The sequence below is a fragment of the Geotrypetes seraphini genome, chromosome 2 (genome assembly GCF_902459505.1).
Source record: "Geotrypetes seraphini chromosome 2, aGeoSer1.1, whole genome shotgun sequence".
NCBI classification, from domain to species: Eukaryota; Metazoa; Chordata; class Amphibia; order Gymnophiona; family Dermophiidae; genus Geotrypetes; species Geotrypetes seraphini.
This window is the reverse complement of record NC_047085.1, coordinates 440,114,614-440,134,846: the sequence shown is the minus strand read 5'-3', so window position 1 is coordinate 440,134,846 and position 20,233 is coordinate 440,114,614. Positions and strand designations below refer to the sequence as shown.

The 20,233-nt window shown below is 43.3% G+C and overlaps 1 protein-coding gene across 17 annotated transcripts in view; it reads right to left on the bottom strand.

Moving 5' to 3' along the window:
• KIAA1217 (KIAA1217 ortholog) overlaps positions 1-20,233 on the bottom strand; it is a 1,295,419-nt gene that overhangs the window by 79,081 nt on the left and 1,196,105 nt on the right. For all 17 annotated transcript variants that reach the window (XR_004538150.1, XR_004538149.1, XM_033931366.1 and 14 more), the window contains one exon: positions 18,296-18,456. Coding sequence is in view for 15 of the 17 variants with exons in the window: in XM_033931366.1 (XP_033787257.1) it covers positions 18,296-18,456 (161 nt within the window). In the remaining 2 variants the exon portion in view is untranslated. The remainder of the gene's footprint in view (positions 1-18,295; positions 18,457-20,233) is intronic.

The following is a 20,233-nucleotide window of genomic DNA, read 5'->3' as shown; positions in this document are numbered from 1 at the left end:
TGCTAAGTTTTGTTGAAAGTTTCCATTTCCATTGAGTATAAGTATTTTCCTGAAGTATGCTAACTAAGGGAATGTATGCTAGCCCAAGAGTATGCTGGTATGAGAAGTTTTTTTTTTCTTCTTGCTTACCAAGAAGACTGCTGTGGAAGGAACTACAGCAGGTTCTTATTCAGAAAGTGTAAATATCCTGTAAGCTTGAGACAGGATTTACACAGCACCAGGGTGAATAGTTTTCAGAGTTTTCTTTGTTGGAGAGTCAAGGACTGTTAGAGACTCTGCTACACCTGGGGACATTGCTAAAGAACTTTGGAACAGATATCCAGACCAGGCTGGTTACAATGATATTTTGTTTGTGTTATTTTTGCCAAAGAACATTGGAGTACATTTTTCTTTTGATGCATTTTACTTTGATGTGTGAATTGAACAATAAATTTGACTTTTGTTATTCAGTACTTACCTGTGTGAGGCCATCCTGTTTCTTCACATAAGATAAGTTTATATACAACAGGGACTTCCTCCTTCTTGAGGAAGCACGCTGGAGGAGAATATTGCTAGCGTGAGCCGGTTACTGCGAGCTTTGAGGACCGGCCACGCTACACGTGGTATCAGAGTGGGATACAGCACCCCCTGTTGTTGAAAAATTTTTTTTTTGGAAAAAAAAATAATAATTGTTTTTTTTGGACTTACTTTTGGATTTGTTGGAGCTGATTATTGAGAAGCTGTGGACTTATGCTGGTGGACTAAGGACTTACAGACACCGGAAAACAAGCCACAGGACAACCGGAAATCAGCTGCGCTGGGACCTTGGAAGCCGGTATTCCAGTTCTTTTGGAGAGCAGTCCAAGCTCAGAGAGGCTCAGAGTCGGACGCAAGACCCATCCTGGAGGAGCAGTGGTATCCAGACCAGAGTCGGTGTGTTCCCGAGTACCAGAGTGATACAGTGCGCAGACTCATCAGTACCGCGGGTAAGAGTACCTAATTCAACGGGCTGTTGAGGATAATAAGTATCACTCAGGGAGGCTGGTCGGCTACACTGTGGGAGGAGGGTCAGGCAAAACTTAAAAGGAGCCACACTTGGTTTTGTTTTCTTTTTGGATTCCATTTCAGGTGTTGGAGATGGAGCAGCAGCAGGTGTTGGCCTTGATCGCTGGAGAACGCCAGAAGCAGATCCAGGAGATGCAGGAGGTCTTCCAGACAAGCCAGGACCGCTGGAACCAGGCGCAGGACCGCGCACAGACACAGCACCAAGAACTCATGGCTGCAATGGGGGAGCAATCAAGACTGTTTGCACAGTTTCTTCAAGCCCCAAGGCAACCGATGATGGGTGCACCGCTATTAAATCCAGCACCCCAACAGCTGGTAGGAGCCAATCCTTTGGCTTGGATGCACTTACATAAAATTACACCCACTGATGAACCTGATGACTTTTTATCAGCCTTTGAAAGGACGGCCAATGCCGCTGGTTGGCCGCAGGAACAGTGGGCAGCACGATTGCTACCATGTTTAGCGGGCGAGACTTTGGCTGCCTTCCAAACCTTGAACCCTGATTTAGCCAGCAACTACCAAAATGTTAAAGCACACATTTTAGACTACTTAGGCTACACACATGAACATTATAGGCAGAAATTTAGATCGGCCATAATGGGAGAATACGAAAGACCTAAGGCCCTTGTCCAACGCCTAACTAAAATGGCTGAACGCTGGTTACAACCTTGCCTAGCTGACCCTAGGGCACTCTTTGCTGAGGTTATTAAAGAGCAATGCCTCGAATCAATGCCCAAGGAGCTCAGAGGCTGGGTGCAAAAGCAAGGATGTAAGAGCTTGATGCAAGTTTTGGAAGTATCTGAGGCTTATTTGGATGCTAGGGGTTCTGCAGGGGAAGTTAGGGTAGTTCCTTCTTCCCGAGGTGAGGTAGGGAAAGAGTCTATACCTACCAATAGACACACCATTCCCCAAAAGCCATCCTTTAGGGAAATGAAAACTCCTGAGCCCGGGGGTCCCGCACGTAGGGAGGGTCCCAAATGTTTCCGCTGTGGTAAAGTGGGCCATATACAGCAGAACTGCCAGGTTAAAAAGGACCTGGTGGCTTTGAGGAGGACGGACATACCAGAGGGGACGGGATCCTACCTTACTCAGGTGTCAGTAGGGGGGCAGCTGTCCGTGGCTCTGGTGGATACTGGCGCTGACCAATCCATGGTGGCAACTCGACTCTGGAAAAAAATCTTTCCTGATGATCAGAAGGGAGCCGGGTCGATTGCTATCAGATGTATTCATGGAGATAGTGTCCAGTATCCTCTCAAGAGCACCACGATCTTACATAAAGACAGGGTTTATAGTTTGAAATTGGCAGTAGTGCCGGAAGCCCCATTTGACCTTATATTAGGCCGGGACTGGGGGGGTTTAGGAGAATACTTAGGGAACAAACAAGGATGTGTGAACACTCGGTCGCAAAAGCCCTCAACCTCGGCTGAAGGAGAACAATTAGGAGAGGTATTTCCTTTCCAAGAGGGCGTGTTCCGTAGATACCCCCAGAGACATGAAGTCCCTAATAAAGTAGGGAAAAAGAAGCAAAAGCACCAGCGGAGGCAGGCTCTGGGTCAGGTATCAGCGAGCCAGGAGATCCCCACCCTTCCTAAGGAAATTATGATGATGTTCCCCACTTTTGCTGCGGAACAGAAAGCAGATCCCTCTCTGGTGGAGGCCTGGCAACAGGTTGCTGAGCCTAGGCAGGGTAGACAGGCCTTTAAGATAAAGGGAGGGCTACTCTACCACCAGGAGGTAGAGGGTATAGGAACCTCGGAAGAACAGTTGGTGGTTCCAAGAGGGTTTAGGAAGGTCGTTCTTCACACTGCTCATGACCATCCCTTAGCAGGGCATAAGGGGGCAGAGGCCTCATTGAAACAGGTTAGGCGTAGGTTTTTTTGGCCAGGGGTGCGGCAGGATGTACTGGACTATTGTACAGCTTGCCCTACATGCCAAAAATTGTCCTTAGGGAAACCTCTTCGAGCACCTCTAATTCCTATCCCTAGAGTAGCTGACCCCTGTAGTAGATTGGCTATGGATATCGTAGGACCCTTGGAAAAAACCCCACGGGGATACAGTTTTATTCTAGTGGTGATGGATGTAGCCACTAGATTCCCATGGGCCTTTCCTTTAAGGAAGACGTCATCTGCTGCCATTATGAAGGAACTCACAGGGTTATTCAGTATGATAGGGTTCCCTCGTGAGGTTCTCACAGACCAGGGCAGTAATTTCATGTCCAAGGAAATGCAGGACTATTGGCGAGGGTTTGGAATTAGGCCCATTCGGACGTCAGCATATCACCCTCAGGCTAACGGACTGGTCGAACGCTTCAACCAGACCTTAAAACAAATGTTAAAGAAAGGCTTAGATGGGAACATGAAAGATTGGGATTTATGGGTGCCCTTTGTACTTCTAGCTTGCAGGGAGAAGGTTCAAGACTCACTAGGAGTGAGCCCATTCGAAATGTTATTTGGGAGGAATCCTAGGGGCATTTTGGATGTATTAAAGGAAGGGTGTAGTCCCTCAGAGGATGCCGACACCAACTTAATATCCTACATGACACAATTGAAGCACCGGCTAACGCAGGTGGCGCAAATTGGCAAGAATAATCTAGAATGGAGCCAGAGGAGGCAAAAGATTTATTATGATCGGAAGTCCCGGGAGAGACATCTGCAAGTAGGAGATAGGGTGCTAATTTTGGTGCCTACTGACCCACATAAATTCTTAGCACAGTGGAAGGGTCCGGCCACTGTGGTAAAAAGATTGAATGAGGTGGACTATCAGGTTAGAGATGAGAAGGGACGGGAGCAAACTTACCACATCAACCTGCTCAAGCCCTGGAAGGACAGGGAAACTTTAGCACTGATAGCACAACGAATCCAAGAGGAAGATTTTGGGCCCCAGGTGGCAGACCTTGCTCAGGAAGAAGGGGTCAATGTAGGTACAGAACTCTCTGACGCCCAGGTGCAACAGGTAGGGACATTGATTAAGACCTTCGAAGACGTGTTCTCTGCTACCCCTGGGCGCACTGAGGTGGTGGCACATGAGATCATTACTACACCGGGTAAGATAGTGCGGGTCAAACCGTATAGGTTGTCGGAAGAAAAAAAGAAGCTAGTACAAAATCTAGTGGACGAGATGTTAACCTTAGGAGTCATTGAGCCCTCACTTAGCCCATGGTGCAGTCCGATTGTAATTGTACCCAAGGCAGATGGGTCCCCTAGATTTTGTATAGACTTCCGTCAACTTAATGAGGTCTCACAATTCGACGCTTTCCCCATGCCACGGGTGGATGAGTTATTGGACTGTTTGGGACAGGCCCAATACTTATCCACACTTGACTTAACGAAAGGGTACTGGCAGATACCCTTAATGCCAGATGCTAGGCCCAAGACAGCCTTTAGTACTCCTGCTGGCCTATTCCAATTTAGGCGCATGCCTTTTGGACTTCATGGCGCTGCTGCAACATGTCAAAGGCTAGTCAACGAGGTGCTGCGGGACCACCATCCCTACGCGGAGGCATACCTCGATGATATTGTCATCCACTCGAGTAATTGGACTCAGCACTTGGAACATGTTGCGGCAGTCCTGAGGTCATTAAGAAAGGCTGGCCTAACGGTCAATCCCAAGAAATGTTTTCTGGGACAGAGGGAGGTAAGATACTTGGGCTATGTGGTAGGCCGGGGTCAGGTGAAACCACTAGTGGACAAAGTCCAGTGTATTAAGTCCTACCCCTTACCTGTCACGAAGAAGCAGCTAAGAGGATTCTTGGGGCTTATAGGCTATTATAGAAGGTTTATTCCCCAGTTTGCTACCAGAGCGGCTCCACTCACGAACATGTTAAAGAAAGATAAATCAGATACCTTATACTGGGAAGCGCTAGGACAGGAGGCCTTGGAAGACATGAAAGGATGTCTCTGTTCAGAGCCAGTTCTAAGGGCTGTTGATTTCTCTAAACCCATGATCTTACAGACTGATGCTTCCACGAGCGGATTGGGGGCTATTCTCAGCCAGGAGGTGCAGGGAGTAGAACACCCAATCCTATATCTCAGTCGTAAGCTTCATGACAATGAAAGAAAGTACGCCACAGTGGAGCTAGAATGCCTAGCCGCAAAGTGGGCTATGCAGACCCTAGTTCACTACCTAGAGGGCCAGGAATTCACATTGGTGACAGACCATGCAGCTCTCAAGTGGTTAAACACGATGAGAAACAACAATGCTAGGCTGACCCGGTGGTACCTTGCCCTCCAAACATTTAGATTCAATGTAGTACACAGGCCAGGTCATTTAAGCACTAATGTGGACAGGCTTTCCCGTTTGCAGGAGAACCCGGAGGAAGTTAGACCATGCCCGGGTGGTCATGGTTTAAGGGGGAGGGTATGTCACAAGCCCGAGTCCAATGCCGGCCTTGTGCCAGGGAAGAGTCACAAAAATCACTCCCTGAAACTAGTCCGGGCTGACCATGTTATCCCTGATAAGCAAGAGCAAGAACAGGAAGCACAGGCTGTGTTTAAACCTAAGGCAGAACACAGCCTGATGAAAACTGGTAAGGGCTCTTTAAATCCTCCATTTTGTGTCAAGCTGGCTAAGCAGGGGAGAAGGAAAACACAGCTGAAGGAAGTTCAGCCCAGGAGTAGGGCTGGGCGTGGTGCAGCAGCTTGGCAGCATTTAGAGGGCTGGCTGACCAAGAGGAAGGGAGACAGAGGAGAGGCTCTCATGTGGAAGGAGTCTCCTAGTCCCCCAGAGCCAAGGGACATTGAGATGTTTGACGCTGAACTAGAGGATACAACCTTGGAAAATCCTGAAGGTGAAGCCATGGAGTACAGCACTTTACCTGAGGTGGGAATGGGTGAAGAAATGGAAACTAATTAATTTGAAGTTGTTGTTTTTTGGTGCTAAGTTTTGTTGAAAGTTTCCATTTCCATTGAGTATAAGTATTTTCCTGAAGTATGCTAACTAAGGGAATGTATGCTAGCCCAAGAGTATGCTGGTATGAGAAGTTTTTTTTTTCTTCTTGCTTACCAAGAAGACTGCTGTGGAAGGAACTACAGCAGGTTCTTATTCAGAAAGTGTAAATATCCTGTAAGCTTGAGACAGGATTTACACAGCACCAGGGTGAATAGTTTTCAGAGTTTTCTTTGTTGGAGAGTCAAGGACTGTTAGAGACTCTGCTACACCTGGGGACATTGCTAAAGAACTTTGGAACAGATATCCAGACCAGGCTGGTTACAATGATATTTTGTTTGTGTTATTTTTGCCAAAGAACATTGGAGTACATTTTTCTTTTGATGCATTTTACTTTGATGTGTGAATTGAACAATAAATTTGACTTTTGTTATTCAGTACTTACCTGTGTGAGGCCATCCTGTTTCTTCACATAAGATAAGTTTATATACAACAGGGACTTCCTCCTTCTTGAGGAAGCACGCTGGAGGAGAATATTGCTAGCGTGAGCCGGTTACTGCGAGCTTTGAGGACCGGCCACGCTACAATATTCAAGTGCCCTGCCTTGCAGCTAGCCTTCCTTTCCTCACTCCTTCCTTCCCTTCCTATCCATCCCCCGATGCCCACTATAGGCCTGCCTGAAGCCCTGGTGGTCCAGCGGCACAAACCTGAGGACCCAAATATAAACCGAGACCCCCCCCATTTTTGAACCCCAAAATCTTGGTATATATTCAAATATATATGGTAAATAAACACAATGTTCATATGATAATTCTGCATGAAATGAGCCTTTTGTACTGCATTTTGTTACTCAGCTACTATCCTTCATGTGGTGGCCTTTTCATTCCACAGACACAGATAAATTATCAGAACCCATGACAGGGGCCACCCAAGTGCATTTTCCCTACTGAAGAATGGGTTGACTGCCAAGTGGGAAAGGATTTTAATGAAAGAATTCTACAACAATGCCTAGGAACAGGACGCTGTAGGTAGTTAATTTCCTTGGTGTCGGCTCCATAAATGCAATGTACATCCCACAGCTGTGTATATTTTCTACAGTTTGGCATTTTCATGTGATTTCATTGCATAATTATTCCCATTTACTGGCAAGCATAGCAGATTTTCCGTAATTTCACTATTTTATCGTAGGTCAGAGCAGAACAGAATTTCTAATGCAGTTTTATAATTTTTATACTAATTATTATAGTAAGATAAAATATATCACCAATGACTGCAGGATTATTAAACTTACTATCTTGCTCAAGAAGTATTTGATTTATATAATTTAATTATATGGCATATCTACCAAAGGAATGCTGCTCTGTGCCAGATGTAATCATAGTGCAATCCATTTACTCATTTCCCTCCTTAGCTGGTATAATATACATAGGGAATGTGGCCGTGAATGGAGGGATGAGATATCTGCTTTCTAACTGGTTAAGCAGATGACTTCCCCAAGAGGGTGGAGTAAGAGTCAGATAATGTCTTGGGCTTCCTTACAGTTGAGAAAAATGACTCATTGTTTAATTATTTATTATGCTAATATTGTTTTATTGATGTATTAATTTTTTCATATTGTAAACTGCCTTGAATGATCAATATCACACTTGCAGGATGTAGGATTTCTTATATAAATACTTTCTACTAGGGGTTCAGATTTAACACATTAATAATAAGAATACATTAAATTTTTAACACCTGCTAAAATATTTAATCATGATTAACCTGGTATGCAGAAGGCTGGGACTTCTAGGCTCAAAAACAGGATGTTACATCAACCTTTGATATTACTGTCTGTTTCTGGGTCAGACAGAGTCAATCCATAGGCTACCTCTTCTCCACCCTCCCCATGAAGCGTTTGGTCTCACCTCATTCCATGGAGATGCATCACCAGTACTGTATGGACAACCCAGTGCGGTGCCTTGGGCATCTGTGCATGCTCAAAGCTGATTGGCTTGCTTCTGTCCTCTCCAAAACAGAAGTTCGGTGAGAGCATGTGCAGATGCTCAAGGCTATGTTTGGACAGGCTGTGTGATGCTGGTGATGCAGCTCCCAGAGCTACCACCCCACAGCTGCCTCAATGTCAGTTCCTGCAGCTTTTCTCCACCCCTAATCTCTTCCTCCCCAAAACACCAACCAAGTATTCAGATCCCTGAAATGTAACGTAATCTTATTTGTACTCTAACTGTAATCTATTTGTTATATCACACAGTAACGTACAGTCAATTTAATATCCAATTTGCAAGTTCTTCCGGAATTAATCCAGGTACTTCTCCTCCCTTGTAACCAAAAAAAACCCCACCAAAACCCCCAAAACTGTTGTAGCTTCACTGGAAATGTCCAGTTAGCTCTTTTGTAATCCGCCTTGAACTACAAGGTATAGGCGGAATAGAAGTCCCTAATGTAATGTAAGATTCACCTCAGGGAAGCTCCACTGCAGATGTTTACTTGCCCTCTTTTTTTGCTGGGGGAGGGGATTACTACAGGGGAATAGAGAGGGCAGATGTAGAAAGAAGGGGGAGAGTGTGTGCAGAGAAGGAGAGAGCAGACATTGGCTGGAATTAGAAGGGGGGAAGAGTGCAGAAAAGGAGAGGGCAGATGGGTGGGAGGCTGGAGAGAGGGCAGAGAAAGAGGGAGAAAGAGAGGGCAGACTCTGTTGCACATTGCTTGTAAAGGTGACATTTTTATTTATAGGGGATAGAAAAAAGAAGTGAGATGTTGGATCAGTGGAGTAGGGGATAGGATAGGAGAGGGAAAGGACGGGTGGGGCATATTTTAATCTTGTGATTAAATCATGTGCATTTAATCATGATAAAAAATTTTTAATCTTCCTACAGCTCTACTTTCTAAGCATACCAGTCTCTCCTAGAACAAATGGAAAATGGACAACCAGAGCCCATGTTAGATGTGGGAACCAGGTAAACTACACACACAGATTTACAGTTTTAGCAAAAGTCCAAGATGGGGACATGTACAACTCATAGCTTAGACTCTAAACCAGAGGTGTCCAAAGTCCCTCCTCGAGGGCCGAATCCAGTCGGGTTTTTGGGATTTCCCCAATGAATATGCATTGAAAGCAGTACATGCACATAGATCTCATGCATATTCATTGGGGGAAATCCCGAAAACCCGACTGGATTCGGCCCTCGAGGAGGGACTTTGGACACCCCTGCTCTAAACTATGATTCTAGCCAAAAAAGACACCAAGAAGTAGTCACAAGATAATGCTGGATATGGTCAGAAATATGTATAAAAATATTATTAGGGCATCAGCATTACTGCTTTCTCTTTCACTCTTTTCTGTCCAAGATTTTATTTGTCTTTATTGAAAACCTATTTATTTATCAAATCTTTGTAATTTCTAGGTCATTTGTTTTTATTGTCACTATTTCAATTTTTTTTTTTATAAACCACACAGAACTCCTAAGGTACTGCAGTATATAAATAAATTTTATGTTATGTTATATTCAAACATTTTACCAAAATCCTTCTTTGGGATACTGAAGTGCGAGACCAAAATGATGGGATCAATGTACTAAAGTGCATTAACGCACAGGATCAAAGTTTCTGCCTATTAAAAGCACTTTTAACATATAATAAATCAGCTTGTGAGAGATTTAATGCATAAACCACGCTAATAAGGTCATGAGATTCCAAACAGCTCATTAGCTTTCAGTGCAGACACATTAATAAAGAAAGCTTAGCAACACTTTAGGTGGTATACTCGAATTTTTGCGATAACATCCATCTGACTCTTGCACATGTGATTAATATTGGCTATTAGTATGGGCAATAAAATTGGCTTTCTGTGTACTAATGGAGGATGCTAATGCACTTTAACACACTGGCTTCTACATATATATATATATATATATTTTTTTTTTTTCTTGCTTTCACTTGTTCTGTTCGGTTGAAGCATTTCCTAAACCAGTGATTCCCAACCCTGTCCTGGAGGACCACCAGGCCAATCGGGTTTTCAGGCTAGCCCTAATGAATATGCATGAGAGAGATTTGCATATGATGGAAGTGATAGGCATGCAAATTTGCTTCATGCATATTCATTAGGGCTAGCCTGAAAACCCAATTGGCCTGGTGTTCCTCCAGGACAGGGTTGGGAACCACTGTCCTAAACTACTCACAGTGTCATAAGAACATAAGAATAGCCTTACTGGGTCAGACCAATGGGCCATTGAGCCCAGTAGCCCGTTCCTATGGTGGCCAATCCAGGTCACTAGTACCTGGCCAAAACCCAAGGAGTAGCAACATTCCATGCTACCGATCCAGGGAAAACAAAGGCTTCCCCCATGTTTTTCTCAATAACAGCCTATGGACTTTTCCTCCAAGAACTTGTCCAAACCTTTCTTAAAACCAGCTATGCTAGCCACTCTTACCACAATCTCTGACAATGCATTCCAGAGCTTAACAATTCTCTGAGCAAAAAAAAATTTCCTCCTATTGGTTTTAAAAGTATATCCCTGTAAATTCATTGAGTTCCCCCTAAGTCTTTGTAATTTTTGACGGAGTGATAAATCGATCCACTTGTACCCGTTCTACTCCACTTAGGATTTTGTAGTTTTCAATCATATCTCCCCATCTCTTTTCCAAGCTGAAGAGCCCTAACCTTTCTAGTTTTTCCTCATACGAGAGGAGTTCCATCCCCTATATCATCTTGGTCGCTTTTCTTTGAACCTTTTCTAGTGCCGCTATATCTTTCTTGAGATAAGGAGATCAGAATTGAACACAATACTCCAGGTGAGGTTGTACCATGGAGCGATACAGGGTCATATAACATTCTTAGTTTTATTAACCATCCATTTTAAAATGATGCTAGCATCTTGTTTGCTTTTTTGGCCACCACCGCACATTGGGCAGAAGGTTTCATCGTACTGTCTATGATAACACCTAGATCCTTTTCTTGGACGCTAACCCCCAAGGTGGACCCTAGCATCCGGTAACTGTGATTTGGATTATTCTTCCCAATGTGCATCACTTTGCATTTGTCTACATTTAATTTCATCTGTCACTTGGACTCCCAGTCTTCCAATTTCCTAAGGTCTGCCTGCAATTTTTTCAGAATCCGAATGTGTTTTAACAACTTTGAACAGTTTAGTGTCATCTGCAAATTTAATCACCTCGCTCGTCATTCCAATTTCCAGATCATTTATAAATACGTTAACTAGCACCAATACCAGCACAGATCCCTGCGGCACTCCACTGTGTACTCTCCTCCATTGAGAAACTATTTACTCTCCTCCATTGATGTGCATGTCCATTTAACCCTACCCTCTGTTTTTTATCTGATAACCAATTCCTAATCCACAACTGAACTTTGCCACCTATCCATGACTCTTTAATTTTCTCAGGACCCTCTCGTGAGGAATTTTGTCAAAAGCTTTCTGAAAATCTAGATACACTACATCAACCAGCTCACCTTTATCCACATGTTTATTCATACCTTCAAAGAAGTCAAGCAAATTGGTGAGGCAAGATCTCCCTCTGCAGAACCCATCCTGACTCTGTCTCCATTAAATCATGTTTGTCTACATGTTCCACAGTTTTATTTTTTTATAATTATTTCCACCATTTTGCCCGGCACTAAAGTTAGGCTTACCAGTCTGTAATTTCCCAGATCTCCCCTGGAACCTTTTTTAAAAATCAGCTTAACATTGGCCACCCTCCAATCTTCAAGTACTACAGACGATTTTAGCAACAGGCTACAGATCACTAACAGCAGGTCAGCAATTTCGTGTTTGAGTTCTTTTAGTACCCTGGGATGTATACCATCTGGTCCAGGTGATTTATCACTTTTTAACTTGTCAATTTGACTTAATACATCTTCCAAATTCACCGAGATTTCTTTCAGTTCCTCCGCATCATCACCCTTGAAAACCATTTCTGGTTCAGGTAGATCTCTTACATCTTCTTCCATGCAGACCGAAGCAGAGAATTCATTCAGTCTCTCTGCTAAGTTTTTATCCTCTCTGAGCGCCCCTTTAGCTCCTTGATCATCCATGGATTCCCTCACAGGTTTTCTGCTTCTGATGTACCTAAAAAAATTGTTATGAGTTTTTGCCTCTTTTGCAAGTTTCTCTTCATATTCTTTCTCAGCTTACTTTATCAATGCTTTCCATCTAACTTGCTAGTGCTTGTGTTTCTCCTTATTTTCTTCATTCGGATCCTTTTTCTATTCTTTAGATGTTTTTTTTTGCCTCTAATAGCCTCTTTCACTTCACCTTTTAACCATGCCAGTTTTTGTTTCCTCTTCTTTGTTGATACGTGGAATATATCTGGTTTGGGCTTCCACGATGGTATTTTTAAATAATATCCACGCCTGGTTTACAGTCCTAAGCTTTGCAACTGATCCTTTTAGCTTCTTTTTAACCATGTTCCGCATTTTATCATAGTCGCCCTTTCAAAAATTAAATGCTTCTACGATGTCATGTTCCTGCATGCTTCCTTACTTTAGGGCTGTTTTCTTTTAATTGGTCCAAGTTTGAAACTTGTGAGCAAAAATACTAGTCCTCAAGATTTCAACCCTGCCATCTCTCTATTTTCACATCTTTCATACACACTTGATGTGAATTCAGTCACTTTTTAAAAATATATCCAACAGGGAGATATACCTCAAATTTGCTTACCCTCGGTCACAAGGGGGCACCCGCTCAAACTCAGAGGAGGAAAATTTAGTGGTGACACCAGGAAGTATTTCTTCACAGAAAGGGTAGTAGATCACTGGAACAGACTTCCGGTGCAGGTGATCAAGGCCACCAGCGTGCTCGACTTCAAGAATAAATGGGATATCCACGTGGGATCCCTACGAGGGTCGAGTTAAGGAACTAGGTCATTAGCATTCAGACTTAATGGGGTGGGTCAATAGAGTGGGCAGACTTGATGGGCTGTGGCCCTTTTCTGCCGTCATCTTTCTATGTTTCTATGTTTCTATGTCAGATCAGAAATGGCCAAGATTTCAGAATGCAACCTCTTAAGGAGCTTCCTTGGGAAATAATGAGAGGGGTCCAGGCTTCTAGGTCAATGTGATTGTCCAGGGGCAGGGAGAGGGCTGATAGAAGCACTTAAAAAAGTCATCGGATGCTGTCTTGGGGACTGAGGCCAAAATCATACAAAGCCACTAATCCTACCTCATCTGTGTACATGTCTCAACTGAGTCTATTATTTTGTTGTATTGTGAGCATTGTATCAATGTTTTATAAAATTTCTACCATGCTGCATGTTACAGAAGTTATCTGCTGTGGCATTTTGTAGTTCTTTTATAAATTTTTTTTTTAATTCTTTATTCATTTTTAAACTTTCATCAAGTGTACAAAATTTCATAATAAACACAATTAATTTGAGCACTTGAACATCTTATCATTATAACTTATAAGTACAAATGTAACCCTCTCCCCACCTTCCCTCAAAGCCTCTTAATCATTATAAGATCATATACTTGAAACCCCTTACTAAATAGTTCTTTTACAATTTGATTTATTGGCTACGTTTGATGTTGTTGAACAAAAAGTTTTAACATTCCTCCTTTCAAAAATAGGTGTAGGAGGTAATGTTTTGAAATGTGTTTTTATTTTTTTTTTGGGGGGGGAGAGGTTCTGTCTTTAAGATTCTATGTGGTAGAAACTGGTGGAAAAACAGCCACAGCCTGGTTTCCTGACTGTGGTTTCAAGGTTTATTAAACATTTGATTAATCGCCTATCAAAATTCTAAGCTATATACATTAACTTTAAAAAGGGGTGAATTTAAAATAATTAACAAAGCCAAACTATAGACACAAAATAGATAGACAAGAAACAAGAAGGTAAGGAATGAACTACAACGCAGTCAGAGAAAGAAACACAGAAGGGAAAAACAAAAGGGAAGGAAAAATTATTCAAAAACTGCCTTTATAGAGTCCAAGAAGATAACAGAATCAATGTTCGAAAGCATCTCTATATAAAAAGCTTTTTAAGGTGGAAGGGTACGGAGTTCCAGATAAGGGGAGCAGTTACGGCAAATGAAGATATATGGCGGGTGTGGAAAGTCTTAAGAGAGGGGATAAAGAATACATTTTGGTGTGAAGATCTACGAATTCTTGAGGGAGCATGTGGTGTGCCCAGGGATCTCCATTGGCCCCTGTCCTTTTCAATGTTTACATGGCATCAAGTGTTCTCTTTTAAGGTCCAGGGAAATTTCTTTTTAAATATGCAGATGTTATTTTTATACTACAAGTACCGTATTTTCACGCATATAATGCGTGCATTATACACGATTTTTACAAACCGTGCATAACCTTGCGCGTTATATGCGTGAGCGCGTTTTACAACGTTTTTTTACATAGTTCCCCCCCGACAACCGATTCACCCCGCAGGACCGCTCGCACCCCCCCCCGACGTCCGATTCACCCCCCCCCTGCAGGACCGCTCGCACCCCCACCGCCTCCCCACCCCCCCATCATGGAGAAGCTCCTACCGTTCTCCTGCTGCTTCCTCTGCCGGCGGTCCCGGCCCTTCTGTGAGCCCTGTGTCTGCGCTGCTTCCTCTTCTGGCGGTCCTGCCCTTTCTCTGACGTCAGAGAAAGGGCGAGACAGCCGGAAGAGGAAGCAGCGCAGATGCAGGGCTCACAGAAGGGCCGGGACCGCCGGAAGAGGAAGCATTTCAGAGCAGGGCTCACAGAAGGGCCGGGACCGCCAGCAGAGGAAGCAGCAGGAGAACAGTAGGAGCTTCTCCATGATGGGGGGGGAGGCTGTGGGGGTGCGAGCGGTCCTGCGGGGGGGGGGGGGGAATCGGACATCGGGGGGGGGCATCAGGCTTTCAGGGTGGGGACAGGACTTCAAGGGGGAGAGGAGAGTCGGGGCGGGCCAGAGGAGAGTCGGGGCGGCTAGAGGAGAGTCGGGGCGGGCGAAAGGAGAGTCGGGGCGGCCAGAGGAGAGTCGGGGCGGCCAGAAGAGAGTCAGGGCGGGCGAAAGGAGAGTCAGGCGGCGACGGGAGAGTCGGGGCGGCATGCGCGGTATACGGGTGTGCGCGGTATATAAAAATTTCTTTACATAAATTACAGCTTCCCGCGCGCTATACCCGTGTGCGTGTTTTACACGGGTGTGCGGTATATGAGTGAAAATACGGTAGTTAGTCCAAACCCCACTATACCCACCTGTCTACAACCCCAATAGCCCTTATGGCTGCAGGTGGCACCTATATTGCAGTAGAGTAGCTACTGCCATAAGCGCTCCTTATAAGAATTAAGTCGTAGACTAAACCAGAACAGTGAATATAGTATTGTTCAACATATTGGCATTGTATCATATTATTGCTATTACTAGGATTTAATTTGCCCACTCCAGGTTTACCTTAATGTTCTATGTATTATGCTCAATATAACAACTGGGTGAAATTCAAACAGAAAAAGTTCCCAAAAGACTATGAACTAACAAAAACAAAAAAGGGAACAAAAAACAAAATAAAAATGCCTTTAAACCACGAAGGTGCTCAGAACCATTGCATGGTAAGAAAGTGACCAAACCAGGGCAGCAACCCTTGTAAGGACTTTCAAAGAGTCTACCATAGCACCATCCTCAAGCGGTAGAAAGGTATTTAAATTTTGGTGAGTGTCTTTTTTATACTATTTTTCTTTTTTCTATTAAATGTCCATTTGAAGTGTCCAATACTTAAGTGAAAACTATGATCCTCAAAATAGGCAAAACTTAGCTGTGAGAGTTTAGGAAGCCAACTTCAAATGGACATTTAATAGAAAAAAGAAAAATAGTATAAAAAGACACTCACCAAAATTTAAATACCTTTCTACCACTTGAGGATGGTGCTATGATAGACTCTTTGAAAGTCCTTACAAGGGTTGCTGCCCTGGTTTGGTCACTTTCTTACCATGCAATGGTTCTGAGCACCTTCGTGGTTTAAAGGCATTTTCATTTTGTTTTTTGTTCCCTTTTTTGTTTTTGTTAGCTATGTATTATGCTAACATGTGGTCATTTGATTACTGTTATGATGTATGCTGTAAGTTGTCTATATCAAACCCCTTGTACGCTGCCTTGGGCGAACAGAAATTTTAAAGCTTATTTAATTCCTTTCAGGATTTCAGACTGTCTAATTTCATTAAAAGCCCACCCTCTACTCTAATAACCACAAATCTGCTATGCTATTGATATTCTAATTTCCCCCCCAAAATACCCTTAAGCATTTGTAATTTGAATGCTCAGCCACTTCTGATTCAAGCAGAAGCTAAGTAAATGTTACATATATCTCTAATTTAAATAATTATTTTAATGATGCCTGAATTCTGAATGTATATGAAAGATGGGCAAATGAACAGTAGCCAGGGTTACAACCTTGAAAACTATCACGCCAGCTCATCAATTTCAAACTTGTGCTAAATTCATTGCCTTTTTTTGTGTCTGTTACTGTGTTTAATAAAAATGCTCTCAGATAACGTTAGCATTAAGTTATTGCAAATACTTGACACTTGCAAAAATTTGAAATGTAAATAGAGAAAGGTAGAGTGAGCAGATTTAAGTAGATATAAGTCATTGCTTAAGAGAGGGCGAGGGGATAAGGAGGGAAAAGGGAGAGTCAATGCCAGTTGTAAGTCTGTTAGAATAACAAAGTTTTAATTTTATATTTAAGTTTTACAAAAGAGAATTCACTAATTCACTAATATCAGACGGTAATGTCTTAATAGTGTTTGTCCTCTAAAATGTTGTTTTAAAATTGCTTGTTTCCTAATAAGTCGTTCTTTTAAAATTGTTCATCGCTTAGAATGTTTTATATAGGCGATTCATCAAATAATAATAAACTTGATCTTGAACTATTCCACAAAGAGGGTACAGTGTACCATAATGCAGTGCGATGGGTGACATGCAGATATAATTGGTTGTGAGAAAGGAGGTGCAATACAGAATACAGAAAGTTGTGAGAAGCGCAGTACCTGGGATGTAGTCTATGATATCAGATAATCAGGCAGCAATGCCTTGAGGCAAGAGTTAGGAGCTTGAACTTGATTTAAGTGGAGATAGGCAAGAAGGCTCATATTCTATAAATAGCACCTTAAGATAGGCGCTGATAGAAGCCCTACTGGCATCTAACTTAAGTGGAAAAGCCGTTTAAATGCAATTTAAAAAATGTTTAAAATAAATATGTAGGTACCTACTGGTGTCTAACCCCCCCCCCCCAGCACCTCCATCGCAGCTATGGAGGTGCTTTACAACAGCTAATGCCACTGTAGGCGTGGCTAATGCCAGAAGTGGGGTTAGGCATCATAAAGCACCACCATAGCCACGATTCATGTGGGATGGAAAGCTGCTGCATAGGGGGAAAGGTGGAAGGGGAGGAAAGCTGCTGCTCAGGATGGGACGGGATGAAAGGTGCTGCACATGGAGGGAGAGAGAGGAAGAATTGTGGGACATAGGGTGGAAGAGAGGAAGGGAGAGATGCAACAAAGAGGTAGAAAGGAGTGAAAGGGAGAAATCCTGCAGGTGGTGGAGGGGAGGGAGACATGCATGGAGAAGAGAGAGGGAGAAATGTTGAACATAGGGTGGAAGGCAGGGAGAGATGTTGAATGGGGAGAGAGAAAGAAATATTGCACATCATAATTGAGAGGAGGAAGGGAAAGATGCTGCATGGAGGGGAATAGAGAGGTTTGACCCAGGGAATAAGGTAGGGAGAGAGAGAGAGAGATGGTAGACTGTGGGAAAGAAGCAGAAATGTTGGACATGGCAGTGGAAGGCAGGAAAAAATAATGTTACTTTCTATTTGAAATGTGTATCCTGCCAGAGCTGGTGTTAGACAGCAAGCATGAGCTGGGACCTAACAGAGAGAGTAAAAGTCTTTTTTATTTTGTTTACACCTCAGCACCAGCGTGGGGTTGGAGAGGGCAAATGGGGGTGGGGGTGGGTGAAGAAGCTACAAAATAGAATCACCTGGACATTAAAAAAAAAAATGCATGATTGGGTGGGAGAAGCAAATCGAATCGAAAAATCAATTCAATAGACCAAATCGAATAAAAAAAAAATGTTCCCTGAATTGGGCAGCACTATAAAAAGCTCAAATTCTGTTATCTCCATAGCAGGATGTACACACATTTGAGAGGGGGTGTCATACTTTAGTTAGTTTTCAACATGAATAAATGTTTAACCAAAAGAATGGTGAAAACACAAATGTGAATGGAATCATTTTAATGTCCTCTTCATTAGTATGATGATGTTTAAATGTTATAAACACTGCATCTATCTGTGATAGGGGATAATGTCACTTAACTTTTAGCACAGAAGAACCTCCTAATTGGGGTCAACTTCAGGAGAGTATGAAAGGACAGGTTCTGTACTTTTCCATACCTGTAGCTGTCTCATCTTATGCAATTGCAGCCGGAGGTCAGAAATGTTGCGTTTCAGATCATACAGGCTGATCTGCATTGTGGTAGCACTGGTGGGCAGAACAGGGTGACTAGACTCGGTAGCAGTTAATGAATTCTTTCCACCTGGGACCTGAGCAGCTCCTACAAACAAAAGCCAAGAGGGTTAAGGAAGAGTTCAACAATATTAAATTTTATTTTGTTGACCCTTGAGCCAACAAATGAATGGGGGTCAAACATTATATTTAGTTTCAGGTAATGCTACTGATTTGGTATCATTTTGTACCTGGATGCCTATACTATGGTGAGACCATTACTGATGACATTTTAGTTGGAATTGTCATTCTAAACTAAAATAACCAGAATTCTTAAAAAACGTAAAAGGCAGCAGAAGTAGGATTGATGATGAGGTGTCCAGCAATGCTGTACTACAGTGTTTCTCAACTTCTTCAAGCAAAGTACCCCCTAATTCTAACAAATATATACCAAGTACCCCCAACCAACGACCACCCAAGTTCCGTTCCAGACTCCACCCACATAATAATAGTACTAATTATAATGCACTTTTATCCATTCATTTTTCATATACACACAATATAATCTTATTAACAATATATAATGGTAATCACAAAATTAAACTACAGAAACTCATATTATGCGCACTGATTAATTATCATTTATATTCTGTCATTTTCAAACAGATCAAGGCAGCATTCCTCCCATGGCAAACGCACCGAAGCCCACAGGAATTGAATGGGCTTTGGTGCATTTGCCACGGGGGATCGCTACCATGGCTTTGTAAAAGTAGTCCTAAGTTGAAGCAGTTGAGGTTTACGTGAAAGAATTCTGAACAGATTGAAGGGGAAAGAGATGGCTCAAGGGAAGACCTGTGAGAAGCAAGTTGCAGTAGTCTAAACAAGAGGCGATAAGACTATGGAAAATGGTTTTGGTAGTTTGACAGGAAAGATCAGATTTTGGCGCTATTATTAAGAAAGAAACGACAGGCTTTAGCAGTCTGTTGGATTTGTGCAGAGAAGGAGATGAGCCAAAGATGACCCTGACGTTGTGAGCTGATGAAACAGGGAGGAGAGGAGAGGCAGGTTTAGGAGGAAAGAAAAGAAGCTCTGTCTTGGCCATGTTTAGTTTTTTTTTTTTTTTTTACTTTATTAATTTTCAAAGCTAATACAAAGTGCCATGAATTATATATACATTAATAACAAAATAAGCACTTAAATTCCATTAATAACAATGCAGAAAATAAATATCCCTCCCCTCCAATCCAAGAAATTAATCAAGAAATGAACTTAAGAGGAAGTGACGTCACCGATGCGAACGGGTGCCTGATCTCAGAGCTCCGTTCGGGCCCGGTGCTAAATTGTTAAATACGCTGCGGAAAGAGCATTAAAATATTTTTTAGACGGTGGAGAGGGGAGCGCAAGGAGCAGAGACCACATGGCAACGCGCAAAAAACTCCCGACGGAGAAAACCGGCCAGCGCACACTGGAGCAAGCGCTGAGCCGGACAACACGTGGCAGCACGGGCCTAGAGACCGGAGGAGGTGAGGCAGCACATTCGAGTGGGGCTGCAGCGGAGGTGCATGCAACAGTTGCCGCGCTGGCCCCTGAGTGCTCCCCCGCGGACCCCCTTACCAAGTTAGACATGCAGCGTTGGATTTCTGAAGTGAAAGCTGAAATTTCGGCGGTGGTGGTGCAGGTCCGGGAGGTGGTGCAGGAGCTACGTACGGACCTCGTGGAGGTGGGCAACCGCGTAGAAGTGGTGGAAATGCGCATAGACAGCTGCGAGGACTCAGTGACTGGGATGCAGCGCTCCTTGGAGAATGCCGCCGCGGAACACCAGCTTCTGTTGGATAAGGTGGAAGATCTGGAGAACCGGACCAGGCGTAATAACCTGCGGGTGCGGG